At 35.8% G+C, this 18,965-nt stretch overlaps 1 protein-coding gene across 24 annotated transcripts in view; it reads left to right on the forward strand.

The window, feature by feature from the left end:
- The window catches only part of EXOC6B (exocyst complex component 6B), a 678,312-nt gene that overhangs the window by 344,984 nt on the left and 314,363 nt on the right, over window positions 1-18,965 (forward strand). For 20 of the 24 annotated variants that reach the window (XR_013402682.1, XM_077959258.1, XM_077959247.1 and 17 more), the window contains 2 exons: window positions 3,888-4,022; window positions 18,075-18,254. Coding sequence is in view for 22 of the 24 variants with exons in the window: in XM_077959258.1 (XP_077815384.1) it covers window positions 3,888-4,022; window positions 18,075-18,254 (315 nt within the window). In the remaining 2 variants the exon portion in view is untranslated. Of the gene's footprint in view, window positions 1-3,887; window positions 4,396-13,648; window positions 14,118-18,074; window positions 18,255-18,965 lie in introns of those variants that run through there. The other 4 variants (XM_077959252.1, XM_077959244.1, XM_077959245.1 and 1 more) reach the window with 2 other exon arrangements.

Consider the following 18,965-nt stretch of genomic DNA (forward strand, 5'->3'; position numbering starts at 1 on the left):
GGGAAGGGAACAACACATACCAGGGCCTGTTGTGGCGTGGGGGAAGAGGGGAGGGATTTTTTTTTTTTTTTGAGACAGAGTCTTGCTCTGTCACCCATGCTGGAGTGCAGTGGCATGATCTCGTCTCACTGTAACCTCCAAATCCCGCATTCAAGTAGTTCTTCTGCCTCAGCCTCGGGAGAGTAGCTGGTACTACAGGCACGTGCCACCACGGCTGGCTAATTTTTTTGTATTTTTGGTAGAGACAGGGTTTTACCGTGTTAGCCAGGATGGTCTCCATCTTCTGACCTCGTGATCTGCCCGCCTCGGCCTTCCAAAGTGCTGGGATTACAGCCGCCGTGCCCGGCTGAGTGGAGGGATCTTTAAGAGGACGGGTCAATAGGTGCAGCAAACCACCATGGCATACATATACCTATGTAACAAACCTGCACGTTCTGCACATGTATACCAGAACTTAATGTAAAATTGGAAAAAAAAAAAAAAAGAAACGACCTCCACGGTGTGCTATGTGCCTTTCTCATTAGATTTTCTCTGATACAAGGAAGGAGAGACAGAAAAATTTTCTAATTTTTAATGGTTTTTCACTTAAGTGACTTGTGTTATTTACTTGTGAGAGATAATCGTTTGATTTATAATGTTCATTTTTGACAATTCTCATAGAACTTTATGTAAGAGATAATCAATATTTGATCTATTGTTAGTTTTATGTCCCTGAAATAATGTTTAGGACAGTTTGGATTACTGCAGTGTTATATATTATAAGAGACTGGGAAGTAGTCATTAAAAATATCATCAAGGGAGCTCAAACTCTGATGGAAGTTATCTGAAATTGCTTCATTTTATCTTTCAATTTGAAATTATGCCCAAAGCATCTGGTTTTACATTAGTAAATGCCCTTGTAAGGATTTTGGTAGCTGTCATTCAGGAGAAGTTATCACTTAGACCTCATTAACAGACAATATTCTCTCAGAAAATGACATGGTATCTACTGTAATCCTAGAGTGTCTTAATAGTCTATTCTATGCTCAGCAATGAAACATTTCAAAAAGTGACTGACAGCCAATTGATGTAATTCACGGTGATCTTTTGTGTTGACAGATCTTTAAAAAGTCATGGGAAATTACTGCTGTACCCAGTGAAGCCACCTCCCTTTTTTTTCTTTAACTGCCAGTATCCTGTAAAACAGGATAATTTTCTCTTTGACTGCCACTGTTTTTTATTTCAATAACATGACATGATTCCTCCTTATTATTAGGATTTCTTTTGATTGACAGAACGTGTTTCCATAGGTAATACTGATTTTAAAATAGAAATGTTTCAGTTCTCAAATTAACTCTCTTAATTTTCTGACTCCCACATCAAGACAACCTTGCCAGTAGCCACCTTCCCACTCAGGAAGACGAATTATTTAATTCACACAACTTAAATATTTTTAAATGATTTTAGTCTTCCTCTGAAGGAGAAAATGATGAAAGAAAGAGGGTGATGAATTGCTTATTTTGGTGGATATTTTTTCCTAGAACACCCCAAAGTTAAAAGGTTGTTGTTTTTGGTAATTTTATAGGATGTAGTAGTCTTGTGTTCAAAACTCAAAATTTCTGAATTCAAACTGTGGAATGAATGGAAAGGAGAACTGATGTATATGAACTTGTCTGATGAGTTGTGGGGGAAAATACAGAGATCTAGTCCCAGTGTTGACCTAACTTTTCATCTAAGAGAATTTATTGGAATTGTATCTCTGTGTTTTTGCCCGTTGTTATTGTGTTTCAAAGTAGTTATTTTCCTAAGATTGTCAGGATGATCCTTAGTGGAGTAGAAGATACTCTTTTTCTTAATTGAAACCAGTACTAAAACATTGTCATTATGAATTGACATGTATTTTTTGAGAATGAAGTGTGTGCTTTCATCCTGTGCTGGATGATGTGGAAGAAGTAAGAATGTATTTTCTGATTACAGTCCTATTTGTATTTTTGTTTAATATTCCACAGCATGATATGATTCTTACTGAAATAAAATTCCAACTTTTTAACATTGTTTTGAAATATTATGGATTGTAAACCATTGTAGTACCACCCCCATCTTTTAGTTCCAATTTCTGCTTTGTGTCATATGCCACCATCCACCACCCCCCCTCCACCCTCTTGGCTCACTGTCTCACTAGACCAAAAGACCTAGATTAATTCATTGCCTTACATGCCAAAACTACCCCCTACTTGCCACAACCTCACCATCAGGCATATTTTTGTGAAAATGCAAAGTAAAGATGTAGAAAAGAGAGACAAAAAAGATTTCCATTCTATTTCCTGTTTGTATTTCTTTTAGACTCTAACGAATATGAACAGTTTGGATAATTTAATAGTTAAGAAATAAGTAATAGATACCACTTTTTTTCCTCTTCTTTTTACAGACAGTAGAATCAGAGCATATTGGGGTCTAGTTGATTGCAGGCCCTGAATCTTATATTTTAGTCTAATGTACACAATCTTGCAGCACTTCAGAGCTGCCATATTATGCTTATGCTAAAGGCATTGGCAGAGTCATTTAGATGAGTCCATAATTGGAAGGTACAGGACGTAGTATTAGTTCCATTTAGGCTATGTGATCTAAAGACAATCACTTCATTTTCATTTCTGTTATAATAAAATGGAAGTTATAATTATGTCCCTTTAACTACATTTCCAAGTTTATGGGAAAGCAGTGTAGGAAAATGAATCACAAAGTTAATCTTTAGAATCCTTAATTCTATACAGACAATAATAGTTATTCTTTATCTTCCTCTTTAAGTAATTTATAGAAGACAACTTTTTTTTTTTTACCAGTACTGTATTTTTAATGATCTGTTCTATATAAGAAAAGGGAAATAGTGTTAACAACAGAATATTTAATCCTCACAGTAACTCTGTGAAGTAGACATTATTATTGACATTTTACAGATAAGGAAATAGGGTTATAAAAGTAAAGAAAATTTCCCAAGATCAGAAGGTAATAATAATAAAGTAAGTCATTAATTCCCTGGTTACTTTCACTTTGATGCCCATGTTCTTTCTTCCACAAACCGTTGTAGTTTATTAATGTATTGTAGTCTCTCCTAACATCTCTCTGTTCATTATGCCTAATTTTGAATTGTTGCATTTTAATGATTCCTATTCTTTTGGTTATCATTTATTCGTTTAGTTCATTTGGCAATGTTTTAGTTGGAAGGCATCATGCTAAACAGTAGCAATTTTTGTTCTTAGTCTAATCTTTTTAAACAGAAGAAAACATACCTTTAGAATACAGTGATAAGTTGTTCCCATAATACGGGGAAATACAAAAGGTTTTGGAATGCTAGGACGGCTGTATTAGTCCATTTTCATACTGCTATAAAGAACTGCCCGAGACTGGGTAATTTATAAAGGAAAGAAGTTTAATTTACTCACAGTTCAGCATGGCTTGAGAGGCCTCAGGATACTTACAATCATGGTGGAAGGCAAAGGGGAAGCAAAGGACTTCTTCACAAGGTGGCAAGAAGGAGAAGTGTGAGTAAAGGGGGAAGAGCCCCTTATAAAACTATCAGATCTGTGAGAACTCACTCACTATCACAAGAATAGCATGGGGGAAACTGCCCCCATGATTCAATTACCTCCACCTGGTCTCTTCCTTGATATGTGGGATTATGGGGATTACAATTCAAGATGAGATTTGGGTGGGGACACAAAGCCTGACCATGTCAAAAACTTCCTAGAAGCGGTAACATGAAAGCCCATGCTTTAACATACCCCTTACCAGAATGTTGATGGCCTTTTCCATCATGCCTTTCATTTGTCTTGTACCGGCAGCTTCATATTGAACCATTCATCCTGGGGTGAGTAGTCAAATGACTTTTACCTGTGTTTGTTGTTTTCTAGCTTGTCCAGATTATTATCAATACAACACATTTGGAGAAATCCTGTAAGTACTTGGAAGAATTTATCACCAACATCACTAATGTGCTTCCAGAAACAGTTCACACTACCAAGCTCTATGGCACCACAACTTTTAAGGTGAGAGGCCCTGCGGTACAGTGGAACTGCTTCTGGTGTACACAGTCTGGGACATTCTACCTAAAATGGCTGTGTTTCTGCAAGATGGTTTATAGCATGCTCTTGAGAACAAGTGTTTATGATATGTTTGGTTTCCCTTCTCTATTTTTTTTGAAGAAATAAATACCAGTCCTAGTTTTTGGGTGTTTAAACAAAACAAAACAAAACAACTACAACTGTGTCTGTAAACTCTTCCTTATGTTTTGTACATGTAAATCACTATTTCCTAAGTTGAGCCCCCATCAGTCAACAGTTCTTAAATATGATCTAGATAATCATAGTTATGGCTGACATTAATATTCATTAAAATTTTCTAAACTGTCGCCTGCTCTCTGTATCCTGTGACCAATTTTTTTTTTTAACCAAATCTTGCTCTGTTGCCCAGACTGGAGTGCAGTGGTGCAATCTTGGCTCACCGTAACCCCTGCCTCCTGGATTCAAGCAATTCTCATATCTCATCCTCCCAAGTAGTTGGGATAACAGGCGTGTGCCACCATGCCCGGCTAATTTTTAGTATTTTTAGTAGAGATGGGGTTTCGCCATGTTGCCCAGGCTGGTCTCGAATTCCTGGGCTCAAACGATCCACCCACCTTGGCTTCGTAAAATGCTGGGATTGCAGGCATGAACCACTGTACCCGGCCCTGTGATCAATTTTTTAATCTTACTTTTTAGTGAGGAATTTCTGTCCCTGCATTTTTAGTTAGCAATTTTATAATTTCATATGTCCACAGCACTAGTTTTGATCCAGAGCTGAATCAAATGGGAAGAAATGACAGGTAGAACAAAAGAAGGATTGATGGTAGATGAGTTTCTGGAGGGTAAATGCTATAGCTCAGAGCAGCTTTAATAAACTCCTTAATATTATGTGAGCTTTAAATAGGTATTAAGCAGTAAAAGTAATAGGACAACATCTTAAACATTAAAAATGTAGATCTAACATATAGGCTACTTATATGGTTTGATTTTTTGTTTATATTGTTATTTGATTGTTTTAGTTTTGAAACATATTCTATATCACCCTGTTGAAATCCAGAAATTGATATTAATTAAATGTACAATTGCAGAGTTGGAACCGTGATTTATGTCCCCTTTTGTCTGCTTTTTCCCATCATCTTATCCTTTTTCTCTATTTTTGGTACATTCTTTTAATTGTAGGCACAAGAGAAGAAATCAAATTTGATTCATACTGCTGTTATGCTTTTTGACAGATAAAAATTTTTGGTATGACTTACTATTTTTCTATTGCTTGAAAAAACGCAATGTTGAATCAGAAAGTATTCTTTATGTATCTATGCGATTAGGTCAACTGCTAGGTTAAGTTACACATTCATTAAATGACTATAAATTCTTTGTTTCAAAATGACAATAAAATTACTTAAATCAAAATTCATTACACATAATGTTATGTTCATATTGTGACTTCCTAATTTTTCAATAATGTGTAATGATATTAATTTTGATGTTCTTTTAGTGAGGAAAAGAATGATTTAATAAAAAGGCCCTGAGAATGAGTATGAAAATGCCACAAAAGCTTTCAGAGCTTCAGAATGACCTCAGGCAGTTTTATAGGAATTATAATTACTCTCAAATACTAGCATTATTATGGAGCTTGGGCATTAGATTTATCAAAAAAATTTTCCATATTTGCTGTTCTGTGAAAGCCAAAATTTCTCGAGGAAAGAAAATGTTAAAGAAATAGTTCAGTGTTAAGTAGATAATAGGGAGTTAGGGAATTAGAACGTGAGGTTCATTTGTCTATCAAATGGAGAATATGTGGTATCCACTGATACTCTTTCTGTCAACCTGTCTCAATTTTTTTATGTCAATAGCTTTTCAAATTATGTTCAGAAATTCTCTCAAAGGATGGCTTGTGTATTTTGTTGTTGCTCTAGCATGAAAAAATGCTGAGGGAAAATTAAAGGCAGACAGGAAGCCATAGGGGCTGAACAGCCAGTTAAATACTTAGTGAAGGAGAAGTTCTGGAGACCACTAAAGGTCATGTTGACAGTGCATATTGGAAACACTGATTGCTTAAAACACACTGAAAATTTATTTTTACCAGGGCTGTTTCAGACTAGCTAACCCAGAACTCAATATAAACATGGCAATTATAACGGCTACATGTTGTGTATTTTCCTAAGCTACTGTTTCCAGAAAACTTTCCCTTGCAGATGGAAACCTTTATGCTGGAAAAGGGGTAGAAAGAGTCTGAAGGTCTTTAAGGTATTTTCTTGCAGAGTTCCCTCTTATTTCTGCCATGTATGACATAATCAAGCTGGCGTCCTTAGCTTTCCTTATTCATAACATTTTCCTCGCCCTCTTACAAAAGAGAATGAAAGTGTTTATTAATTTACTCCATAATAAATATTGCTTGCGTATCTGCTATGTAATCATCTGGTAGATTCTTGGGGAGAGATAGAAAAAGTACTTTGTTCCTGGACTTAAAGTTTATGATTTACAGAGAAGACAGCCACTATACTGGAATAATACATTGGATATATTCAATCTCTCATTTATTTAACAAGTTTTAATACAGTATCTACTACAAATCAGGGAAAGTTTCAGGTATGAACAAAAAAGTGAGTCTCCTGACTTTACAGAGCTTATATTTTAATGAATTAGTGGATGATAAACAAACAAAGAAAACTAATATAATGGCAAGTAGTGATAAGAACTAGGAAAAAAATAAATGACCCAAAAGAAGTGAGAAATTAAATCATTTGGATTTCCGATGGATATGCATTCCTGTCAAAGTGAACAGCACAGTGGTAGGTATGGGTGTGTTCAAGAAATAGTAAGGGGGTCAGTCTGGCAATGATGTATCTATCACTAATGGTATGGATGATAAGAGATGACGTATTCAGGAGTTAGATTATTTCTGGCCCTGTAGGCCATCATAAATACTATACATTGTATTCTGAAATGAGATGCGATGTCATTAGAAGATTGAAGTGTGGGGGGTAATGATCTGAGTTATTTAATGTGATACTGGTTTTTATGTGGAAATAAATATATTGTAATTTAATAAAAGGGGAAGAAGAAAGGCTAATTGGGAGGCAGTTGCAGTACTCCAGGCAAGAGATAATGGTCACTTGGACTAGAGTGGTAGAGGTAGAAGTGGTAAGAAATATTTTTGAAGGTACAGATAGCAGGTCTTAGTACTAGATTGGGTGTTTGTATTAAGAGAAAGACAGGAGTCAAGGGTAGTTCCAAAACTTTTGAACTGAACAAACTGGATGAATACTGTTTACTGAGACGGGGAACACTTAGAGAAAAATACATTTGAAAAGCAGAAATACGATCAAGACTTCCATTTTTGATACATTAAGATCGATATATTTAATGATAGCTATATAGAGGTATTAAATTAGCAGGACAAAATCATAGCTGGAGATAAAAATTTAGAGTTCACCAGTGTAAAGATGGTATTTGATGGCATAGGATGGATTTTATTCTGGGATTTGAGTATACATAGAGGAAAGGTGTGAGGATTGAGCTCCAGGGGACTTCAAAATTGACAGGCTCAACAGAGGAGAATTCCAAAGAGGATGAGGTTCCAGCTTTAGGACCTCCAAAGAAGACTTCCCAGACAAGTACAAGTTGGAATGGATCTTGGAACCAGCAGGATATTTCTAGGGAGAGAATGGATATAGAGGGAGTAAAGGATATTTTAACTTCATGTGCAAAGATTAAATGATAAAATAAAGCCAGTATTCAGCATAGAATTAGGATGGCAGTGAGATACAGAAGTAGATAAATGCCAATCTGAGAAGCACTTTGTTTTATATTAATAGATAATGTGGACTTTATTCTAAAGTCTTTGAAAGACTTCAAGTGAGGGATGTTGCATTTAAAAAAATAAACATTCTACTGTGCTTCATTGAAAGGAAGGGAAAAACTAAAAAAAGAAGGAAAAGAAAAGACGAAGGTAAGGAAGGAAAGAAGGAGGAAATAACAACATCAATCACATTACTCACAGTTCAGAATGAGAGGAATTGACTTCCTAAAAGACGCTGTGTAACTCTGTGCTAATAAATTTGAGGATCCATAGGGAAATAGATATGATGTGATAAGAAAAAGATATGAAAGAGGAAAGCTTCAAGATGGCTGACTAGAGGTATTTCATACTCGCTTCCTCCACTAAGAAGAACCAGCATAATGAGTAGATGATCACACTTCAAATAGATCATCCAAGACAGAACATTGTAATTCAACAGAAAAGTGACAGTAAATGCCTAAACCAAGGAAGGGGAAGGAAATGAGGCAGTCTACTCAGTAGGATCAGCTGGGAGCTGAGGGAGACTGAGGAAAGGGTTAATGAGAAACTTTCAGTGGTTTCCATTTCCACTATGGACTCCTGAAATCCTGGCCACAGGAGAGTCTCTTGACCCTCACTTGCCCTGAAACTAACATTGGAAGATGCTGAGAGATTGTGTGATGGCACTGTTCCAGGGAAGGAGCTCACACCAAGTCTCACACATTCTGTGAGACCTAAGCAGCTATAGCAAGCAGCCATCTTAGAGCCTTGCCTCCAACAGATAGCACATTATCCTGGAGACCACTGCTACTGGGGCTGAAGAGCAGGAGAAGCACGCTTGCTGCCTCCCAACTTAGATGCCAGTGACCAGGGGCCACCCACACCAGGGGCTGAGATGCTATCATGATGCATGCTGCTGCCATTGAGGCTGAGGCATGAGCAAGGTGTCAGCTACTGCAGAGGGGCTGAGGAAAGAGTGCCACTTGGGCTGTGGTGAAAATGGTGTGTGTGTTTTCCACCTGCTGACCTAGGTTGCCCAGTACTGAAGGTGGCATTGCCCTCCCCAGTGGCAGGGAACTAGCACAGCTGCTGCCACCTACCATCAGAGCATATCACTTTTCTAGGGATTCCCTCACCACTAACTACTGCATCTGGTGCCTGTACTCATTATCAGAGGGCATGAGGACAAGTTTGGCTCAGCTTTGCCCTGCCACCCCCAAACCCCTGTGCCAGAGCACACAGGAAGCAAGAGGATCACCTAGCCCAGTCCACTACAATTGGCACCTGAACACTCCTCCCAGGTGCCTGAGATCAGGCCTACCCACATGACTGCTACTACCACAGCTGGCACCTACCTGCATGCACCACCTGTGTGCCTGAAGACCAGCCCACTCAGCTGAATACAACCAACACCAATACCATTGTGAACCACTTGGGACTAATAGAGGATGATTCTGCCACTGCCATTGTCATCATTCACATAAAGCTGGCTGCCCAGGGGTTCAAGAACATCCCTACCCACCCCACCTGCTATTGTCACTGCTGGCATCCAAATAATCTATCCGGAAACTCAAAAATTGGCCCATCTAGACTCACTAATAATGGTGCCAGACCAACCTGGGCCCAAGGACACACATACTTAGCCACTGCTGCCATCACTGGGTCTCAAAGACTGACCTACCTGGTGTTACAGTCCACAGCAAAACCATACCCTCATTTAATAATTGCACTCTGAGCCACTGAAGAAATTATAGATACCACTGGTACTATTTATGCCTCAAGGAATCGTACAGAGTTTACACTATTGCACTCAAAATCACAACCAAAGTGTCCTATGCAACTAACAGCATAGATACATCTTCTGGAAAATGTCCTCCCCTACCAGAGCAAATTTAAAAAATTGCAAGAAGTGACTGTTATAGTAAATGTACAGATATGAATATAATGGTACAGAAAATAAGAAAAAGCCAGGACATATGACACCTCCAAAGGAATAATTCTCCCAATCAAAGAGAAATTAATGAAATCTCAGAAAAAGAAGTTAAATGATTGACTCCAAAGAAGCTCAGTGAGAAACATGAGAATTCTGCAAAACAATACAAAGAAATCAGAAAAAGAATGCATGATATGAATAAGAAATTTGCTAAACAGATTGATACCAAAAATGTAACCAAACATAAATTATGGAACTGAAGAATTTATTAAATGAAATGCAAAATACGTTCAAAAGCTTCAACAATACACTAGACCAAGCAGAAGAAAGCATTTTAGATCTAGAAGATAATTCTTTATACAAAATAAAAGTAAAAACAATTAAAAAAAAGAGCAAAGCCTTTATTACATACCGGGCATCATAAGAGACCAAATTTTCAAATTATAAGGGTTCCAGAAGGCAAAATATAAAATATCTAGCAAAATTATTCTTCATAAATGAAGGAGAAATAACATCTTTCTCATACAAGCAAAAGCTGAAAGGATTCATCACCACTACACTGGCCTTACAAGAAATTCCTCAAGGGAGTTCTAAACTTGGATATCGTGAGCGACATTTGCTATCATGAAAACACACAAAAGTATAAAACTCACTGGTAAAGCAAACAAACAAATGAAGAAGAGAAAGGACTCAAATAGTACTACTACAGAAAACCACCAAACCACAATAACAAACAGTAAGAGAAAAGGAAAGGAACAAAGAATACACAAAATAACCAGAAAATAATTAATATGATGAAGGGACAACCTCACATATCAATAATAATTTGGAGTGTAAATTGATTAAATTCTTTACTTATAATATATAGACTGCTCGAATGGATTAAAAAAACATAATCTAGCCATATGCTGCCTATAAGAAACATAATTTACCTTTAAAGATGCATATAAAGGAAATAAAGGAATAGAAAAATAAAGGAATAGAAAAAGTATTTCATGGAAATGTTAACAAAAAATGAGCAGGCATACTATACTCATATTAGGTACAACACTTTAAATAAAAAACAGTAAGAAAAAGACAAAGAAGGTCATTATATAATGATAATGGGATCAATCTAGCAAGAGGATGTAACACCAAATCCATATTGACATCTAACACTGTAGCACTTAGATTCATAAAGCAAATATTGCCATATCTAAATAAATAGATGAACTCTGATAAAATTATGGCACTTTAATACCCCACTGCCAACACTAGACAGATCGTTGAGACATATAATCAGAAAAGAAACATTCATTTTAAAGTGGACTTTAGACCAAAAGGACTTAGCAGACATTTAGAGGACATCTTATCTAACAATAGCAGAATACACATTCTTCTCATCAGCACAAGAAACATTCTCCAAGATAGACCATATATTAAGCCACAAAACAAATCTCAACAAAGTTTTAAAATTCAAAATCACATCAAGTATATTGCCAGTTCACAATGGTATAAAACTAGAAATCAATACCAAGAGAAACTTTGGAAACTATACAAATAAATGGAAAATAAACAATATGCTCCTGAACAACCATTGGTTCAATGAATAAATTAATAAGAAAATAAATTTTTTGGAACAAATGAAATGGAAACAACATATCACAACCTGTTGGATACAACGAAAGCAGTACTTAAAGGGAAGTTCATAGCAATAAGCACCTACATCAAAAAAGCAGAAAGATTTCAAATAAATAATCTAATAGTGTACCTCAAGTAACTAGGAAAGCAATAACAAACCGAATCCACACTATCAGAAGGAAATAATACAGATCACAGTAGACCTAAAAAGAAAAATATGGAAAGATGAATGGAACAAAAAGTTGGTTCTTTGAAAAGGTAAAATTGATAACAACCACTAGCTAGACTAACCAAGAAGAGTACAGCGAAGACTCAAATACAATTATAAATGAAAACAGAGACATTATAACTGATACCACAGAAACAGAAAAGGTCATCAGGGACTATTATGCTAACCAGTGGAAAACCCATAGGAAATGCATGAATACTTCGAAATGTACAACCTACTAAGATTGAATCAGGAAGAAATGGAAAACCTGAACCGACCAATAACAGGCAGTGAGATTGAAGCAGTAATAAATAGTATCTGAACAAAGAAAAGCCCAGAACCAGGTGGATTCACCACCAAATTCCACCGAACATATAAGAATAACTCATACCAATCCTCCTGAAACTGTTCCAAAAAATTAGGAGAGAGAATTCTCCCTAACTTATTCTGTAAGGCTAGCATTACCCTGATACCAAAACCAGACAAGGAACAACAACAAAAGAAAACTGCAGACCAATATTCCTGATAAAAATAGATGCAAAAGTTATCAGCAACATACTAGAAAACTGAATTCAATTAAAAGATAATATACCATGATCAAGTGGGATTTAGACCAGGGGTGAAAGGATGGTTTAGTATATGCAGAGAAGTAAATGTGAAACTTCACATCAACAGAATGAAGGGCAAAAACCATATAGTCATCTTGATAGATGCAGAAAAAGCATTTGATAAAATTTAATATCCCTTCACAATTAAAACTCCCAACAAGCCAAATATAGAAGGAACATACCTCAAAATAAGAAAGACCACATATAGCAGACCCACAGCTAACACCATCCTGAATGGGGAAAGGTTAACTGCCTTTCCTTTAAGACTGGGCAAAAGGTGGAACCATTCCCCAAGACAAGGATGCTCATTCTTACTACTCCTGTTCAACGTAGTATTGGATGTCTGAGCTAGGACAGTCAGAAAAGAGAAAGAAATAAAAGGTATCCAAATTGGAAAACAGGAAGTCAAATTGTCCTTCTTTGCTGATGATACGATCTTTCATTTAGAAATACTAAAAGGCGGCCGGGCACGGTGGCTCAAGCCTGTAATCCTAGCACTTTGGGAGGCCGAGACGGGCGGATCACGAGGTCAAGAGATCGAGACCATCCTGGCGAACACCGTGAAACCCCGTCTCTACTAAAAAATACAAAAAACTAGCCGGGCGAGGTGGCGGGCGCCTGTAGTCCCAGCTACTCGGGAGGCTGAGGCAGGAGAATGGCGTAAACCTGGGAGGCGGAGCTTGCAGTGAGCTGAGATCCGGCCACTGCACTCCAGCCCGGGCTACAGAGTGAGACTCCGTCTCAAAAAAAAAAAAAAAAAAAAAAAAAAAGAAATACTAAAAGACTCCATCATAAAACTTAGAACTGAAAAACCAATTCAGTAAAGTTACAGGCTGTAAAATCAACATACAAAAATCAGTAGCCTTTTTATTCTTCAATAATGAAACAATAAAAAAGAAATCAAGAAGGCATTCCTATTTACAATAGCTTCAAAAACATTCAAATATCTAGGAATAAGTTTAACCAGGGAGGTGAAAAATGTCTGCAATGAAAACTACAAAACACTGATGAAAGAAATGGAAGAGAACACAAACAAATGGAAAGAAATACCATACTCATAGATCAGAAGAATAAATATCATTAGAATGACCATACTTCCCCAAGCAGTCTATAGATTCAATGCAATCCCTAACAAAGTATCAGTGTCATCTTTTACGGAAATAGAAAAAACAATCATAAAATTCATAGGGAACTAAAAAAAGAACGTGAATAGCCAGAACAATTCTGAGCAAAATCTAAAAGTACATACAAATAAATGAAGGATTGAAGTAAGGTTAGGAATGCATGAATGATTAGTATTAGAAAATTTTTCAAAGTTACTACTTTAGAAGATTGAAGAAGGAAAAATACGAGTATTTTGAAAGATACTAAAATCTTATTTTATATGTTAGCATCTATTCTCATTAAAATTTCTGGAACACTTCTACTGAAACTGACAAATCCAGGAGGCAGAAACATCAGTATGTATATAGTTGAAATGACTGACATCATCAATCAAGTGAATCTAATGGACATTTATAGAATGTTTTATCCAACAGCAACTTATACAAAATATTCACCAAAACACACCATGTTCTAGGCAATAGAACATCCTTTAAATAGAAATTATACTAACATTCCTCTTAGAACATATGAAATTAAACTAGAAATGAGTAACAGAAAGGTAGAAAATGTCAAATTATTTGGAGATTAAACAACATCTTTCAAAATAAAACATGGTGAAAGAAAAAGTCTCAGGAGAAATATTTCAAAATAAACGAGAATTAAAATACAACTTATTATAATTTCTGAGATGCAGTGAAAGCATTACTCAGAGGGAAATTTGTACCATTAATAGCATATATGAGAAAGAAGAAAGATCTAAATTTAATAATCTGTACTTACACCATAGGATACTAGGCAAAGAACAATTTAAATCCAAAGTGAGCAATAATAATAATAACAACAATAATGAAAATTAGAACAGAAATCAATGAAAATGAAAACCAGTAGAGAAAATCAGTAGAGAAAATCCTGGATGGATGAGTAGGTGGAATTCAGTAGATTTTTAGGGCAGTGAAACTATCTAAATGATACTGTAATGGTGAATTAGTGACATTATGCATTTTTAAGTACCCACAGAACTTGATATCACAATGATTACACCCTAATGTAAACTAGGGACTTTAGTTGATAATAAAATACCAATATCATTTCATTAATTGTAAAAATTGTACCACACCAATTTTAAATAGGGGCAGTAGCATGGAGGGTGGTGGTATATACAGAGGCAGTGTACTTCCTGCTTAAATTTTCTTTAAACCTAAAATACTAAAAAATAAAGACTTTTAATGAAAAAGACTTTTAGCAAAACAGAAATTCAAGGACACCTTAAGATTATTATACAAGTAATGTAAAGATGAAAGTATAGAAGTGCTCATTGAAATATTTAGAAGACCTGTTGAAAAACTATAAAACATCAAAGAAAAAATTGAAGAAATAAACAAAAAGATATCCTAGTTTGTGGATTGAAGAATTAACATTGTTAGAATTTCCATATTACCCAAAGTGATCTACATATTCAATGCAATTCCTACCCAAATTCGAATGCATTTTTCATAGGAATAAAGTAAACAATAGTAAGATTCATATGGGACCACCAAACACTCCAAATAGCAAAAGCAATCTTGAGCAGAAAGAACAAAGCTGGAGGCATCAGTCTACCTGACTTCAAAATCTACTACACGCTGTAATAATCAAAATAGCATGATTCTGGCATAAAAACATACGCACAGACCAGTGGAACAAAATAACCCTGATATAATCCTACTAATATACAGTCAGTTCATTTTTGACAAAGATGCCAAGAACACACAAAAGGGGAAAGGATAGTCTCTGAAAAAATAAGTGGTGTTGAGAAAACTGGATATCCACATTTACAAGAATGAAATTCGTTCCTCATCTCACACCATATATAAAAATCCACATAAAATGGACATAAGACCTGAAACTAAAATTACTACAAAATAATATAGGAAAAAATCTCCATAACATTGATCTGGGCAATAATTTTTTTTAAGCTATGACTCCAAAAGCACAGGCAACAAATGTGAAAAAAGACAAATGAGATTGATTTTATCAAACAGGAAAGCTTTTGCACTGCAAAGAAAACAACGGTTGAAGGATAACCTACAAAATGGCAGAACAGGCAGGGCATGGTGGCTCATGCCTGTAATCCCAGCACTTTGGGAGGCTAAGGCGGGCGAATCACTTGAGATCAAGAGTTTGAGACCAGCCTGACAACATGGTGAAACCCAATCTCTACTAAAAATACAAAAATTAGACAGGCATAGTGGCACACGCCTGTAATCCCAGCTACTCAGGAGGCTGAGGCAGGAGAATGCTTGAACCTGGGAGATGGAGGTTGCAGTGAGCCAAGATTGTGCCACTTCACTCCAGCCTAGATGACAGAGTGAGACTCCATCTCAAAAAAAAAAAAAAAAAAAAATAATGGCAGAATATATTTGCCAACAATACAGCTGACAAGGCATGCATTTCTAGAATATGTAAAGAACTAAAACAATTCAATAGCAAGAAAACAACCTGATGAGAAAATGGGCAAAGGTTTTGAATAGACATTTCTCAAGAGAAGACATACAAGTGACCAAGAGGTGTATGAAAAAATATTCAACATCGTTAGTCATCAGAAAAATAGAAACTAAAACCACAATTATATATGACTTTCCACCTGTTAGGTTGACTATTATCAAAAAGACAAATGGTAGGTATTGGAGAGGATGTGGAGAAAAGGAAACCCTTATATGGTGTTGGAATGTAAATTAGTATAGCCATTGTAGAAAATAGTATGGAGATTCTCCCAAAAATTAAAAATAGAACTATCATATGTTTCAGCAATCCCACTACTGGGTATGTTTCCAGAGGAAATGAAATCAGTATATCATCAAGATATCTGCACTCACATGTTCATTGCAACATTTTCCACAATAGCCAAGATATTGATTTGACCTAAGTGTCTGTCAACTGGTGAATGCATAAAGACAATGTAGTATGTATACAGAATGAGATATTATACAGCCTTACAAAAGAAGGAAATCCTGCCATTTGCAACAACATAGAAACCTCATGGGAACATTGTATTAAGTGAAATAAGGAAGGCACAGAAAGAGAAATATGCATGATCTCATATGTAGAATCTAAAAATGTTGAATTCATAGAAACAGAGAATAGAATGATGGTTACCAGAGCTGGGGAATATTGTTGGGGAGTTTTTGGTCAAAGGATAGAAATTTTAAGTTAGATAGAAGGAATTAGTTCAAGAGATCTATTCTATAACATGATGATTATAGTTAATAACCATGTGTTATGTTCTTGAAAAATGCTAGCAGAGTACTTATAAGTACTCCTAACTCATAAAATAAGTATGTGAGGTAATGCATATGTTAATTATTAGGTTGGTGCAAAAGTAATTGTGATTTTTGCCATTAAAAGCGGTTTCTTTTGCACCAAACTTAGCTCAATTTAGCCATTTCAGTGTGTACATATTTCAAAACATCAAGTTGTACATGACAAATACATAATTTTTATATAATTTTTATCTATCAAATTTTATAAATCATTGTTCACATAAGTAAACATAGTCACTGACTATGTTATAGTATGTAAATATATTGCAAAATTATTCCGACTTTAAAAATGTGAAAATGTAGAGGGCAGTACAAATTACAGAGAAATTCGGGAGATATAATTTACAGAACTCATTTTCTGACTGTGGAGGAAAGAATGGAATTTAAGATGTTGCTTAGATCTCTGCCTTGGTCTGAGTTGAACAGGTAAAGAGTGGTAAATATGCTGAGTCTCAACCTGGACCTACTTCTTTCTTTCTTTCTTTCTTTCTTTTTTTTTTTTTTTGAGATGGAGTCTTGCTATGTCACCCAGGCCGGAGTGCAGTGGCATAATCTCGCCTCACTGAAACCTCTCCTGCCTCAGCCTCCTGAGTAGCTGGGATTACAGAGTCCCACCACCACACCCAGCTAATTTTTATATTTTTAGTAGAGATGGGGTTTCACCATGTTGGCCAGGCTGGTCTTGAACTCCTGACCTCAGGTGATCCACCCACTTCGGCCTCCCAAAGTTCTGGGATTACATGCATGAGCCACTGCTCCTGGCCAATTATTTCAAAGTTTGTCTGGGTCAGAGATGTCCATGAAACACTCGCATATATGATTCTTGAATTAGAATGATTTTGGAGTAGATCTGTACTAAAGATAGAGATACTGGAAGCTATTGGATTTAATTAAATCACCCAAAGAAAGTGAGAAGATTTGTGTCCAGAGAAGTAAAAGGAAAGCCAGGAGAAAACCATCTAATGAATTCCACAGGAAGACAGAGTTTTAAAAAGAGAGTATTTAACAGAAGTTAAGGATGATCAGACTGAAAGTGAATATTGAAGGTGGTGGCAGGTACTTCGTAAGTTACTCTGCACAAGTCTATGTTGATGGAATTTTAGCATTGGAATACTGGTTGTCATAGAGTAATGTATGATCATTTGTCCTGAAAATATTTTTGTAAGAATATTAATCTCACCATACTTCTTAGGGCCTTTAATATGCTAGTGTATATCATGAATCTTTTATATAGGTATCTCAAACTTACATGATCTGGGCATTCTGCTTTTATTTTAACATGTCTTAGGATGCAAACAAAAAATTAGAAAAAACCTACACAATGGTTTTGAAAAAGAAAAAATTAAAGAAGACTGTGATATGACTCAGTATTCCCAGTTATATTCTAGGTTTCTTAATGGATATGTCAGATGGCTCTAAGCTCATAGAAATTTCTGCCCATATTGAAATCTGAGTGATGTTTCAAATTTTATATTTTTTCACAGGATGCTAGACATGCAGCTGAAGAAGAGATTTATACCAACTTAAACCAGAAGATTGACCAGTTCCTACAGCTGGCAGACTATGACTGGATGACTGGAGATTTGGGCAACAAAGCTAGTGATTACCTGGTAGACCTCATTGCCTTTCTTCGTAGCACCTTTGCTGTATTCACACACCTTCCTGTAAGTGACAGTTGCTCTTACATTGTCCTTTACCTATAAGAAGGTTTCCTTATAATTTAGTTTGGTGAAAGATGTTAGTTTCTGCTGTAACTACCCAGGAAGGTCTTCAGTATATAGAAGATCATGCTATATTTATTAACCTTTAATGATATTTAGAGGCTACTTCCATCATTTTTTCATTGACCTTTGCATTTTTTTCATTCTAAAAATGGTTCCTGGTATTATGTCTGCTTATCTTCCTATGATGTTCAAAGTTATTAGTAGAAAGACAATATAAAAGCCTTGGTAGAATTAAAAAAAGAAACTTAGTTAGAATTTCAGGTATGTATATTTTAGTCTTAGAATATTCTTTAATTTTTTTATATAAACTGAAATTCTGTGATGAAATGCTCCATCTTTTTTATCTAATTTGTCTATCTTTTCTCTGTTTTCTTAAGCATATTAATTAGAGACATTCAAAATCATTCTTTACTACTTCTTATATATATTATACATACATATTTGTGGATTTTTTTTCTCTTGGTTTTCAATGATATGGTCCTGTCTCTTTCTAATATTTTTTGGTTGTTGTTGGACATTGTGTAAAATATGTAGAGATTCCAGGTGGTCATGTTTTCCTTTGCTAAGTAAATAGAATGGGCAGGTGGGTTGTGGTTTGAAGCTGACCACCTTAGAACCATCATGGACTGATTGGGGTTAATATTGGGTTGC

Source organism: Macaca mulatta, chromosome 13 (assembly GCF_049350105.2).
Source record: "Macaca mulatta isolate MMU2019108-1 chromosome 13, T2T-MMU8v2.0, whole genome shotgun sequence".
Classification (NCBI taxonomy): Eukaryota; Metazoa; Chordata; class Mammalia; order Primates; family Cercopithecidae; genus Macaca; species Macaca mulatta.